The sequence below is a fragment of the Megalops cyprinoides genome, chromosome 14 (assembly GCF_013368585.1).
Source record: "Megalops cyprinoides isolate fMegCyp1 chromosome 14, fMegCyp1.pri, whole genome shotgun sequence".
Taxonomy (NCBI): domain Eukaryota; kingdom Metazoa; phylum Chordata; class Actinopteri; order Elopiformes; family Megalopidae; genus Megalops; species Megalops cyprinoides.
The window spans coordinates 30,763,487-30,777,356 of NC_050596.1; the positions used below are offsets into that span (position 1 = coordinate 30,763,487).

General features: G+C 43.4%; 1 protein-coding gene across 2 annotated transcripts in view; it reads left to right on the forward strand.

Moving 5' to 3' along the window:
- Positions 1 to 6,197, forward strand: part of LOC118789003 (SEC14 domain and spectrin repeat-containing protein 1-like) — a 23,379-nt gene extending 17,182 nt beyond the window's left edge. For both annotated transcript variants that reach the window (XM_036545268.1, XM_036545267.1), the window contains exons 12-19: positions 1 to 33; positions 295 to 409; positions 1,533 to 1,692; positions 2,365 to 2,446; positions 2,817 to 2,939; positions 3,453 to 3,644; positions 4,547 to 4,668; positions 5,194 to 6,197. The exon at positions 1 to 33 is cut by the window's left edge and continues 162 nt beyond it. In XM_036545268.1, the coding sequence (XP_036401161.1) occupies positions 1 to 33; positions 295 to 409; positions 1,533 to 1,692; positions 2,365 to 2,446; positions 2,817 to 2,939; positions 3,453 to 3,644; positions 4,547 to 4,668; positions 5,194 to 5,476 (1,110 nt within the window). In that variant the 3' untranslated portion in view covers positions 5,477 to 6,197. The remainder of the gene's footprint in view (positions 34 to 294; positions 410 to 1,532; positions 1,693 to 2,364; positions 2,447 to 2,816; positions 2,940 to 3,452; positions 3,645 to 4,546; positions 4,669 to 5,193) is intronic.
- Positions 6,198 to 13,870: the final 7,673 nt, after the last annotated feature.

The following is a 13,870-nucleotide window of genomic DNA, read 5'->3' on the forward strand; positions in this document are numbered from 1 at the left end:
TCCGCCCACGACTTCCACGGCACCGCCCAGGACGTACGTGAAACATTCTCACTATATACTATACTATGCTATGCTATGCTACGTTACGCTACACTACACTATGCTATACTATACTGTACTATACTGTGCTGTACTGTGCTATGCTATATTATGCTATGCTATACTATACTTTACTGTATTGTACTGTACTATACTTCACTATACTATACTGTACTGTACAGTGGTGTGATTATGTACGTGTTGACCATTTTATCCAGGATGTTAATACCATGTTTCTGCTCCATGTTTTCTCAGTTGTCGCAGCAGCTGGATGGGCTACTGGGCATGCTCTGTTCAGATGTAGCGCCGGCTGATGGAGCCGCCATCCAGCAGACTCTGAAGCATCTGGAGGAAAAGCTCAAGAGTGTGGGTAAGGAGTCTTTTCAGTGAATCTTTCGTTTTCTAGACTCATCCGTCTCCAGGGTGAAAGTCATGGAAAATCTGGAAAAAAAAATCATTGCGTGTTAAAGTGAGTGTCCAGGCCTTGAGGAGTTTTGAAAAGTGTCAGGGCTGAAAGTTTTGGAGAAGTCATGAAAAATGTTCTCAGGAAATGAGTTGTTCAGTGAGTAACTGCTCACACAGTGAACATCTTCTTTGCTCAATGTCTTGAGGGTAAAAGCTGCCTACTGTTAGGGAGAAGTGACACTGTACCACTGCATTCCTGGTAAAACGTGATTTGAAGATTTTAGCGTGTGTCCAGCTCATTCAGTCTGTACGATCACAGTCGCTTTGTGACGTCCCTCTCATTCTGGAGAATACTTTATCAGGTACCTGACTGGTTATCGAATACGACGCTGGTTATCTAATACAAGGAGATTAAAGTCTCCATCTCAAAGTATCAGGCATGTTAAATATCATGTTTCTTAATTGTGTCTGTCAATTAAGAATGCCTTTTAATAATACATAGAGTAACACACAATCAGCAGTTATACAAGGACCGGGGCACCTGATACTTACATGCAGATAGAGGAAATGAATTTCCTGTAACTTGGCTATACGATAGCATGAGAGGCATTTGGCACATACACAGCAAACTGAGGGAATATTGAAGAAAAAAATACTCATTTGAAGATTGTCATGAAAGTTATGTGATCTCATATGTAAAGCTCTTTTAGTCTTTCTGTCATAAACGGATATGGCATTTCAGGAAACATATTAATTTGTTGAGCTATGATGCAGAGGATGTTTGTGATATTTTCACGTGCATTCCTCAGCTGTATTCATGTATTTAATTGCTTTGTCTAAAAGCTGAATGACTTCACTTCATTCTAATTTGAGTTTTCCAAATGAATCCAGGTTTCAGTACCGTATCTACATCCGGTTTATCAAACTTCAGCATTGTATGTCCGTGCGCTTTGATGTTTTGTTTTATTTTCTTCCCCAGCTCAAATTAAAGACATTTCATCCTCCTTTTTGTACAGAAGACAGTTCATCCTCATGTTAAATTTCTTTTCCATGGGAGAGTGTCTGATGTGGTCCTATTCTCTTTCCAGAGGGCGCTCTGCAAGGTCTGAGGGAAAAAGGCCAAGTTCTGCTCAACCAGATCTCCACCCAGACGTCCTGGGCGTATGGGAAAGACCTCAGCATCGAAAACAAGGAGAACGTTGACCACGTCCAGAGCATCATGGAGGACATGCAGCTCCGCAAACAGAGGTCTGAGTCTTCACCATTCCGGTAGTCCGGACGGTCTGGAAACGGAGGATGTGTTGTGCGTAGGTGCGAGGATATGGTAGAACAGAGAAAGGGTCTTCGATAATGATGATTTTGTAGCAGAGATTGTGTTGTGTATAGCTGCAAGGGTATGGTAAAATGAAGAAAAACTCTCTGCTGAGGACAGTTTGGTAACAGGTTGTGTCAGCTGAAGGTATGAGAGTATGGTATAATGATGAAAAGGTCTTTGGTGCTTTGGTGGGGACAGTTTGGTAACAGGCTGTGTTGTGTGTAGGTGTGAGGGTGTGGTGTAATGATGAAAGCTCTTTGGCGCTTTGGTGGGGACAGTTTGGTAACAGGCTGTGTTCTGTGTAGGTGTGAGGGTGTGGTATAATGATGGGAGGCCTGTTGGTGAGGATGGTTTGGTAACAGGCTGTGTTATGTGTAGGTGTGAGGGTGTGGTGTAATGATGAAAGCTCTTTGGCGCTTTTGTGGGGACAGTTTGGTAACAGGCTGTGTTCTGTGTAGGTGTGAGGGTGTGGTATAATGATGGAAGGCCTGTTGGTGAGGATGGTTTGGTAACAGGCTGTGTTATGTGTGGGTGGTAGGATATGGTATAATGATAAAAAAGCTCTTTGGTGAGGAGGGTTTGCGAACAGGTTGTGTCATGTGCAGGTGTGAGGACATGGTGGACGTGAGGAGGCTGAAGATGCTGCAGATGGTCCAGCTCTTTAAGTGCGAGGAGGATGCTGCACAGGTCAGTAGAACCTTCACCATCATCAGTCACATTTCAGAGGTGCACAAACCATTCCTTTCATTTTGCACTTCTCCTCTGTTTTCATTTTGAATTAATAACTGACCCTCTGCTGTTTGTGATCATGATATTTTTGATTGTGTTGATGTTCCTGTGGATCCGTTACATTACACTACGGTACATTACTGTCATAACAGACGCTCTTATCCAGAGTGACTTACAGTTTACAGTTACAATATTTTGCTGTGGCAATTTTGGGTCAAGCACCTTGCCCAAGGGTACATCGGCAGTGCCCCCCGTGGGGAATTGAACCGGCAACCTTTTGATTACGAGTCCTGCTCCTTAACCACTGTGCTGCACTGCCGCCCCACAGGCAGTGGAGTGGCTCGGGGAGCTGCTGGATGCTCTGCTGAAGACTCATATCAGACTGGGAGACGACACACAGGAGTCCAAAATCCTGCTGGAGAAACACAAAAAATTTGTAGATGTTGCTCAGGTATGTGTGAAGTGCGTGGCAAGCTGTGATTATAATTTTCCTCCTTTCTTGTTTTTACTTACTTACTATTGGCTGTTAATTATGTTTATCACGTGTATGTTATCATTGCTGATTGCTGTCTTAACACAGACCCTGCCTAATGCCTTGCTTCCATTGGCATGTATCCAGATGCACTTGAACATGGTTACACTCTAAAAGGCGGAGAGGAAACACTGTTTATATATTGAACTGACCTGTGTGCACTGGCAGCATGAACCTATAGGTCAATGAGACTAATGGAGACAAAGCTGAAGTGGTTGTGTTAACTGCCATCTTGTGGACCTGCTCTGGAATGTGTGCGTGTGTGTGTGTGTGTGTGTGTGTGTGTGCGCGTGCGCGCATGGGTGCTGCGTGTGTGTGTGTGTGTGTGTGTGTGTGTGTGTGTGTCTGTGTCTGTGTCAGCGTCAGCGTGTGTATGTCCGTGCATTCTGGTGTCATCCCCGCGTGTGTGACCGTGCCTCCTCTGCGCCTCAGAGCACCTATGACTACGGCCGGCAGCTGCTGCAGGCCACGGTGGTGCTGTGCCAGTCGCTGCGCTGCACCACCCGCTCCTCCGGAGACACCCTGCCCCGCCTCAACCGCGTCTGGAAGCAGTTCACCGTCAGCGCCGACGAGCGGCTGCAGCGGCTGGAGATGGCCTGCTCCTTCCACACCGCGGCCGAGAAGGTGAGCTCCGGGCTGGGGGGCATGGGGGGGACCCTGCCCTGCTCCGAGTGTACAGCTCAGAGTCAGAGGGGGAACAGGGGAGGGCACAGCCTTGTTACCCATGGTGGTGGAAGTCCTTACAGTGCCGCTGTTACCTGCAGGAGTTCTTCTGAAAGGTTTGTTGACCACACAAAACTGCAGACCTTCGACCTTGTAAACTTATGAAAAATAATTTCATAACCCACATTTGTTTTTTTTTTTTAACATAACCCCATTTTAAACATCAAGGGAAACGCACCGGCTGGTTTTAAATTGTGTCCTTATGGATCTGAAAATGAGTGGGACAGCCATGCGCTTCACTCGATTCAGTGGCCTTTAACAACAAAACCGCCGTGAGTTAAGTATAACCACTACAAGAGTGGATGGATATTCTGCAGTTATGCAGACCTTTTTGGCGGCATTAGAAAAGACAAACATGCTTGTTTGATAAATAAGTTTTTTCAAAACCATGCAGAAGAGTCAAATGTTAAGGTCTTGCTCTAAGGCTTCCCTGGAAATGATGTGGGAAAATGTCAAACAAATAATATTAAATGTTAAAAACAACAGCAGTTTGCAGTGTTTATGGTCTTAGTGCTCTTGGCTGGTTATAGACTCCTCTGATATGGGAAACTGAGCGTGTGTTTTACGCTCATTACCCCAGAGCAGCTGAGCTTTTAAAGACATGTAAAGACATTTAAGATAAAAGACGAAGGCGCGGTTCTGCCTTCTGTGTGCAAGAAAAATACTTGCATCACCCCTGTGCCGCTCCCTCAGAGGGTGTCTGGGAGCCCCTGGGGTCATGCGCATGCACAGAGGTAGCCGGCATTGATCGTACCTCCCATTCTCCCCTTTGTTTCCGCCCCCGCTGGGGTCCGTGATGGCAGATACTGAAGGAGGGCCCGGAGCAGGCCGAGGCTGGTCAGGACCTGGAGGCTTTTGAGGAGGTGGAGGCCATGGGGACCGCTCTGCTGGAGAGGCTCACCGTGCCGGTGGTTTTCCCTGATGGGTAAGAGCCAGAGGACTGCGCTCAACCGCACCTGTATACAGCGTCAGAACACTTTACTCAGTACATTATCTTCAGTCTTCATGTATTTTTCTGCAAGAAAGTACTTTTTCTTTGCTGTTTCCAGAAATGAGGATTGTCTTTGGTGGAATGCTGATGTTGATGCATGTAAATTTCAGTCATGTAGTCTGAGTTCTTACACATCATCAGCATCCCCAAGTGTTTGAATGTGGGTGATGTTGCCCTGATGGTTCATATTGGGAAAGGATGACCAATCCTTACTTTTATGTTAACCTCACTATTATGTTGTTTTTTTGTCCTTGTTTATTCAGTGGTATGTATAAAAATGTAGGGAAGCACTTTAAGGATCCTCAGTGCTATAGCATCTTACATTTCTACTGTCCCTGCACCTTCTGTTTCCTCATCAGGAGAAAAACACAGATGAAAAGTATGTACTTCTGTTATTTTGGCCTGTGAGAATGAACTGCCGTCATAAGCGCCTCTCCCCCTGTCTGTGGTTCCTCACAGGAGCGAGCAGTTCTTTGGCAGCCCCAGTGACATGGCCTCATCCGCCGAGCACATCCGAGACAGAATGAGGCTGGTGGAGGAGAAGAGGCCGCAGCAGGAACAGGAAGAGGAGCAGGAAGAGGAACAGGGAGAGGAACAGGGAGAGGAGCAGGGAGAAGAACAGGAAGAGGAGCGGGAAGAGGAGCAGGAAGGGGAGCAGGAAGAGGAGGAGCTGCGGCAGGAGGAGGCGGGGCAGCAGCAGGAAGTGGGCGGGGAGTCTGAGATGGCATCCCAGGACAGCTAGTGGCACCCCTACGGCGGCCGTAAAAAAAAAAAAAAAAAAATTTAAAAAAGGGCGGGGCACACCACGGTCAGCGCAGCGCTCGGCCATCACGAGGTGGTCACGGTTTCCATAGCAGCCAGGCGCCACCATCAGGCCTCCCCAGCATCCTGCCACTATACTCTGCCTTGCCGAGCTGTGTTAGCGTGTCGCACACAGCTGAAAATGTCCTGCCTGCTCCTGTTCCGTCGCTTACATGTGGAGGACCAGGAAAACGAGGGAGCGCACTGAACCCCAAAGGCCTTCTCTCACCCTTAACTGCCCATGCGGGCAGGCAGCTCCAGCTTACAGGGTGCTACTACATGTACAGAACTCTCCATCTCTGTCCTTGTTTCACCTGGTGCTGTAAGATTTTTAGGGCTTAGGGAAAACTTGTTTTTGGACTGTAAGCAGTGTTTTTTATATATGTATATTTTTTATTAATTGGTAATAACTTGCCGCATCTTAATTGTGCCAATGCACAGACCCATACTAAAGGCTTTGATACTGGTGTAAACTGCCTACTCTACTGTTTTTAGGTATGTACCGACTGTATATTATGCATATTTATGTCAGCTGGCTTTTAAAAAAAAGTTCAAAATGCTGTGACGCTTTTGTGTGTCGAGGTACAGTTTAAGAGCAGAGCTTTGTTTGATATCTGAGATTAGAATCTTATGAGTTTTATTACAATTTAATGAGAATGAAACGGGGGTTATGTTTTGTCTGCTTCCTGCATCCTGGAGCGTGATATTAAAATATTAATTGTGAATTTCTTCTCTTGGGTTTTGTTTGTGTTTCACTGCTTTTTAAGATTTGCCTTTGCTATTTATAAGTTCATATGACTAATCATATGTCTGGGTCCTTAGAAATAAATGATCAAGCATTTTGAGAGGAGCTCTGATGGTGAGTTGTTTTTAATTTCCTCTTCCAAATACCTTATTGATTTTAAATATGTAGGGCATAGATAGATATTGGTAAATAATTATGAAGATAATCATTTATGATGACATTTAATTACTTTTGTAATTAATCACTTTTGAACATAATAAAATGTTTTTATTTTTCAAGAAACTGTAAAATTGTTGAAATTTGAGAAGGCAGTTCTGTTTCCAGATCTGAGCTTAGCTCTGTAAACCTTCTTCAGTGAGATGTAGGCTGTTGCAGTACTTGGCCACAAGGTTATGCTAATGTGCCATTTGTCTGTATGATTTAATCTGTTCCATTCCATATTTAAAAAAAAAAAAAAAAACACTGTAGAATGACAATTCAAACTACAAGATTTCTGGTGTTTTCCAGTCCTTTCCCATTTTAAGAGATCTTTGGAGAACTGACCTCAATTTATGTGCGTTTTCTTTGCAGTGTGTGGGGTACAGGGTGTAGTAATCGGGTGTGTTAATCTCCTGCAGTAAAACCAGAGCAGTGTTCCGCTGTGGCATTTAGAACTGCTGTAATGGCAGTTATTCAGCGTGACCTTACCAGATACTGACGTTTTATGGACGTGACGGAGGGTCCATTTGTTCAGCGTTATGAAACCCATAAACTTCATTCTATTTATTTAGCAGCATTTTTTAAAATGATTTCAATGTGTCTGTGAAAATAAGTCATGCTGTTTTCCCAGAGACGCTTATGATGTGGCACTTAAACTGAATTTCTTGGGGAAACGCTGCACAGCTGCTCATATGTGCTGCCCATACCCTACGATAACACTCTAAGGGGAAAAATTTTAAATAATTTTCCCTTTACTCTTTGGAAGTGCGAATGATCATTGTTTGCAGTTTCTTCTGGTCATTCCTGCTCATAGCATGTCCTTGTCTCTCCAGGTCGTGGTTCCGTTGCTCTTTAAGCTCCACCGGAGATGACGGCCGAAGACCGAGGCACCGTCCTCCTCCTTGGCGGTATACTCCGCACGCTGGTTCCGGGTGTGGTGTTCACGTACACCTACATGCATATTACATAATGTGTTTGGGAGTGGATACATTCAGTCACAACCAAAACCTTTTGTGTGTCACAGGCATTGGATCTTGTTTAATACGTGTGTAAAGGGCATGCTTGCACTGTAATATCATAATATCTCAGTTCTAGGAAAAGGTCAGTATCAGCACACGCCAAAATATGACCTGGATTTAGTTACCATAGCAACAAACCCGTGAAGTCATGGCACACTTCAGACCTCACCACTGATGCTCTCATATACTGTTTTTTTTATCAGTGTCTAAACCATTCTTTTTTGTCCTGGTATTGGGGTCCATTTGTATGTAAAGTTTTATTTCCATCTGAGCTCCGACAGCAAATGGTAAGTCTTGAAGTTGTTGGTAACTGCTTCTATAAACACTCACCAGTCACCCCCCAGTGGATTGGTAAAGTACTGCTTTGGATTCAAGGCCATGTTGGAGTCATGATGGATTTGCACCAGCAAACCTTTGTCAGTGGTCCAGCTGTATCCCATGATCACGTCCTTATCTGGGAACTATAATAGCCCATCCTTGATGATATATTCCAACGTTTGCAGGAGATGTACAATCTGCCCTGTAGTTTTTTGTTTCAGCTAAACACTTGCTGGTTATTTCTGCGTTTTACATTTGGTAGCTGTATGTACCTTTTTAGCCAATAATCACTTCTCAAAACATAGTACTAAAATTTCAGAAGCTGTAAGCATAAATACTAAGTTTTCAGTTCATGTAAATACATTTTTCCCACAATATTAAGGTTTATAGGTCTTACAAGGATTATATGAATTTATCTGTTTTACTTTTTCCCTGACCTACTACAATCTGGTGTTCTTTGCAGTGTGTTGTAGCATTTAATCTCCAGTTATCCAATTAAGCGGTAACTGCTTAACAAAAGTAACTGAGTTTTTGTTGGTGTTAACACAGTATTGTGGCACGGAGGAAAGTGAAGTCTTGTGAAAAGTGAAAGCTGTACTTTCATACCAAATATTGTTTAGAGCATATGGATTTACAGTGTGTTCAGGTAAATATCCCAATATCCCTTTTTCATTACACTACATTTTGCATTGCACAAGTGCTCATAAAAGTGTATCAAGTGATGCAAGTTGCATGAAAAGTTATATGAACAGGATCCAACATCTGAATATCAGCCCATAACACATGGTTGTGATAAATAGTGAATACTGTACATGCTTCAATAAGGCCGTAATTTTCATACATATGTGTAATACCACATGCCCTACACTCAGACTACGCAAATAAGGGGAAACCTTAGGAGTTACACTTGTGTAGGAGAGCCAAGATGCAGTCTGAAGAGGCAGGTATTCGGTCTACAACAGAGGATGGCCAGTGACTCCAGTGTCCTTACTGCTGTGAGAAGCTCATTCCACAGTATTGAGGCCAGAAGTGAGAGGCAGCCCAACTGGGATATGTGGCTGTGAAGGGGAAGGACGTTCAGGCGTCCCGAGATTGCAGGACGGAGTGACCCGGCCGGTGTCAATCTATTTCAGCTATCACAGTGCGCTAGCCAGCTAATGCTTCATCTCCACTACGTGCAGATGGACAGGTGGGCTGCGCATAGCCAGTCGTTCCAGCTTTTCATTGTGCCAAACTTTCAGAGGACATGTAAAGCAGTGAAACAAGTCCTATTTGCCAAATTCTGGACTTGCCATCTTTTAAAGTTGTCCATACAAGAAGATAAGTGCTTCTAAACAAGATGAGACACCAGCAAAAAAAAGGCTGACTTCAGAGTAGTTTCCAAAAGTGAACAAGGAAAAAACACACTTTCTGTTAACTTTTGCACCATCTGGGACCTGCTTGGATGAGCCAACAGTCAAGCCAGGCAAGCTGCCTTTGGCTTGTTAATCTGTTGGCTTGTTAATATCACCTGTGCCAGGTGCAAGTGAGACAGAGCCATATTTTTTCAATATATTTTCAATACAAAACATACCTGGTGATTTATGACCTAAATGATTTAACTTGCACCACTGGTGCAGCATCAAGCGACATAACTAATCTCTCAGTTACAAGTCGACAGTAAAATCTAAGGCCCAACACAATTTTTTCTTCAAACTGTTCAGAATAAACTTTTAAATGAACTGTTAATTGTTTCTGGGTAACACTGCATGATACACTAGGAGGGGCGGTGGTTTCAAAGTTCCAAGCTTTTCAATTTAAGAGATGGCTAAGTTGCGCAAGAGTAGTCTGGAACAAAATGTTTTATATGCAATTGTGTGTGACTGCAGAGAAGTGAGTACTTTAACAGAAATATAAGTTGGATTCAAATCAGGCATTGCTTTTAAATGGCTCAGTTCTTTATATTCTTGCTATTTCAGCCTAAACCAGTCAATGCATTCACTGAAGAAGAAGAACACAGTGTGACAGAAAGGTCCAACTTGTGTAAGAGGGCTAAATAGAAATGGGCTACCAAAGATGTTTTCAGCATCTGTGATTTTTATTCATCTATGATGAATGTATGATACCTTTCTCACTAGCTGTCACATTGAGATAGCTGAAAGGCTGTCTCTGATGACTAGGTTAGTTTAATCAAGATTGCTATGAAGAAATGCCATTCATCCTTCTCATGCAATATCTGATTCTCCAGCATCCAAATCAAGTTCAACGTGTCAACTACAAGTACAGATGGTGCACAATGACAGTGACTGTTAGGAGCTAGCTAACTTGGCATCCAGCCAACTTGATTAGCTCGCTAGCTAACCTTAACAAACTGGCCCCCTAAATTATATGTTGCTTTGTCAGGCTTTGCCATTGCCCCAGGTAATCCGACGCTATTGCCATAGCTGCTAGAAAAAGGATAGAAGGGTTAAATGGTCTGATGACAGAGGCTGGCACACATTTTTCCAGTGTTCTCAGCCAGCGAAACTGACCCTCTACAGTTGGGATGCAAGCTGTTCCGGTTAAAGATAGTTGGCCTTTTCCAGAATGTCTGTGGAGCCTGCCTTTTGTTATTTGCACCATTTAGCTAGCCAGGCATTCAGACCCATAACACAGCTGAACACCTTGCAGTCACATCAGAAGACAGGCAGTGGACTGGAAAAAGAAATGATTTTGGCCTTTCTAAAGTACATGGAGACAGAAGAAGGATATTGCATGCTTGCTATACGCAAGAGGGCACTACTATGTTATATTTATAGCGTTAAAAAGTGGACCGTGAGCAGTGAAAGTGAACCAAACAGCAAGTTTAATGTTCTAAATGCAGAGTAATCATAGTGGTAGCAGGTCCACACTGAGATCATCTGAGTTTTGAACATAAAACAAGATCGATCTTCTGGAAAAATTCCTGACATTTCTTTCAGTACCCTCAAAGCAAAACACCTGGAACTAACATGAAGAAAAGTTACCTCATTTCACACAAATAAAAAAAAAATCAACATTCTAACATAAGCAAGATTATGATGGTCATATGATACCCGGCCAATTTACTTTGAAATGGTTTCACTAACACTAGATTGAAGCATGTTAGCCTTTACATTTATTACACATTGAAACTGTGATAAAATAGCAACAATGCATCCCATCATACAACACACATTTGCTGTTATGTTAATACCAGACAGACCATTTGTTTATGTAGAGAGAAATATCAAGCAGCAGCATAAATTTGCTAGATCAAGAGTTTATGAGGTTTCTCTCAGACTCTTATTTTTCTGATTTCTACTGTATAGTGCTTGACTGCTTCTAAGTTTCAAAAGGGAGGCAGAACCAGTTTTGTCATTATTTATATATTATATCTCAGTTTGTTTAGTGAGACAGGCATGGAACTGTTAGATAACAAATGTGTCCACGACAACTATTGACAGGTTATGGGAGAGGGGGTGGGGGGACAAAAATAGCACCTCCAGACAGCTGTACAAGATTACGTGAATGTGTTTTTTGGTTGCTTTTTGGTGGAGGAGGGTTGTAATTGGTTCCTGAAAATTATATTATGCTTAAAAAATGAATGATAACTTAAGTAAATCAACAAAAAAGAGATGCACGGCATGTGTGTGGACATGCTTGGTCAAATTTCCGCTTAAAAATGGCATGATGAGGACCAAAACACAAATTCACAGTTCATTTTAGCTGCCTTTTGTAGAGGGGAAATGCAAGAGCAAAAATCATTCATCAGTGATGATTTACTGTTTTTTTTTTTTCCCTGTTGATTCAATGCAAAGTAGAATGGGTTGTGCAGTTACTGCTACCCAGAGTGCATCTGAAGCTTCTAAATTTAACCTGTTGTGACTTACTGTAACACGGTCGCGTGGGGCGGCTCCCTCAGGCCGATTTGTCACGAACGTCCAACAGATGGCCCCAGCATTGGGGGCTGCTGTTGCCCGTGGCAGCCACGGGTTTGTCTGGATCCCTGAACGCCATCTTGCTCAGTCTTACTTTCTCAGCTGTCCCGTCAGCCGAACAGCTGCGGTCTCCGTACCCCACAAGAAGCTGGCCCATCTGTAAAGGGACTAAAAAAAAAACCTAAGCCACAAGCAACTTTTCCTGTTAACTTCGCAACAGTCACTTTTCAGGCATGCCAATGAATACCTCTCGCATTGACGGGGATGTCTGGGAGTATGAGGGTGCCCAACATGCAACATGTTTGAGCTCCCAGCATTGGCTGTGTGGGCAATAAATATGTTCTTCCCAACCATAAAACTCATCTGGCAGCCGACTGACACATTGCTGGCAAGCATGTGGAATCCACACTGGTCTGCCACGAGATTTCTTAATTAGCACAATTTAAGAACAAAACAATAAAATAAGTGCAGTTTCAACCTAGGAGAACACCATATCCACTTGTGGGTAGGACAATAATACATCCTGTTTGTACATTGTGATGCAGTTGACATATTTTGCAGGCTATGTTGTTTTGAATATTGGGGGAAAAATATTTTGAAGACTGTTTTGTGTGAAAATCAATGACCACCATTAACAAGACTTCATAAGTAATTAGCTGGCACGTCATCCATGTTGCTCTGAACAGTGGTCCTATTCTAACCTTGACAAAGCTACCATCTGATGGCATCTCATTTTACAATAAAGCGCACCATAAACCGCCAGTGTGTAACAATGCGTAACCCTGTGTGATTATTCCACTCCCCCACAGTGCTCAGCGGTTTACTCTCAGTCGCCGTGTCACACAGCCGTATTGTGCTCTTTTACAATGCACACAGTTCACAAAGAATCGCACTATGCAAATCTGTGAGAACTGTGCGTGGGTGAACCTCCTCCACACGCATTTGCGGAGTTTTCAGCTCCGTTCCTTAAGTGGCAAAGCAAGCGAAATCGGAAACTGTGATCAGGACACGTTGGCATTAGCCATTATCGTATCCCGAAAACACAAAAATGCAGGTGTGCATCGTGCTTGAGAAAGCTTGAAAAGCTTGGGGACTGTGTGTCGGTCGTGAGACTTTGAAAGTTTGCTCTTTCCCGTGGGCTGTACGTGTCACATGCACTATCAGACACTGAGACAGGAATTAGCCCAGGCCAACCAGAGAGCGCGGGTGCTATGATTGTCTGAGACCACAGGGGTTGCTTGCACAATGGGACACCGGGGAACGGATTCACGTTTGATTTTGCTTTGTACTTGTAGTCAGAGTGTTTGATTTGGAAAGCCAAAGGTAACATTGTGAAACTGAACGAGACTGTTAGATGTCAAACCCATTGGTGAGAAGATGAAAGGTGCCTTCAGGACCCCGGCTGCTGGAAGTGTTAGTCTCATTGAGTTTCCTGGAGCAGTGAATTTCACAATGCGCTCCAAAGGGCATTTCCTTCTTTTGTGCCAGAATCACGGAATCCTGGCTACTTTTTTTATTAAGACCGGTACTCTGTAGAGATATTTAAAAAATAAAAAAAAAAAACCCCAATGAAATTTTAAATATAACTCCCTGAGGGGAAACTTGCGCAAGTAAAAAAAAAATTAAAAAAGAGAAAAAATGGAGGGTCTAAAAATGACTTTGTATGACTTAATGGTAAAAGTATTCTCAGTGTTTAGGGGGGTTTCTAGGCAATCTCCTGCACACAGCAGCCAGTGAGAGACATAAGACCTCTTGCTTAGGCATTTAAACACAGACATACCAGTGTGACGGGTGCTGGACTGCCAAGGGGACACTGTACATACCTCTACAGAGAGCTGTGCACCGCTAGATATAAGTTTTAAATTCATGGTGGATTTTTTTCTGATATTATTTTGTGAATGGGCCAGAAACTATAAGAATTTTATTTGGGTCTAACAATGTGGGAGGGGGGGGAGGAAAGAGGTGGGGAGGGGGGCAAAGAGAAGAGAGCAGAGCTACTAAACTAGGGGTGTGTCAAATGACTCTGTGCATGCTGATAATCCTAGTGGATATTCCTATTTTTAGCAGCGGTGTGCTCTGCTCTGTCGATGTGTGCTCTGCGTTTGGTGGGGAGGACTCATTCAAGCCAGCGGCTTCGG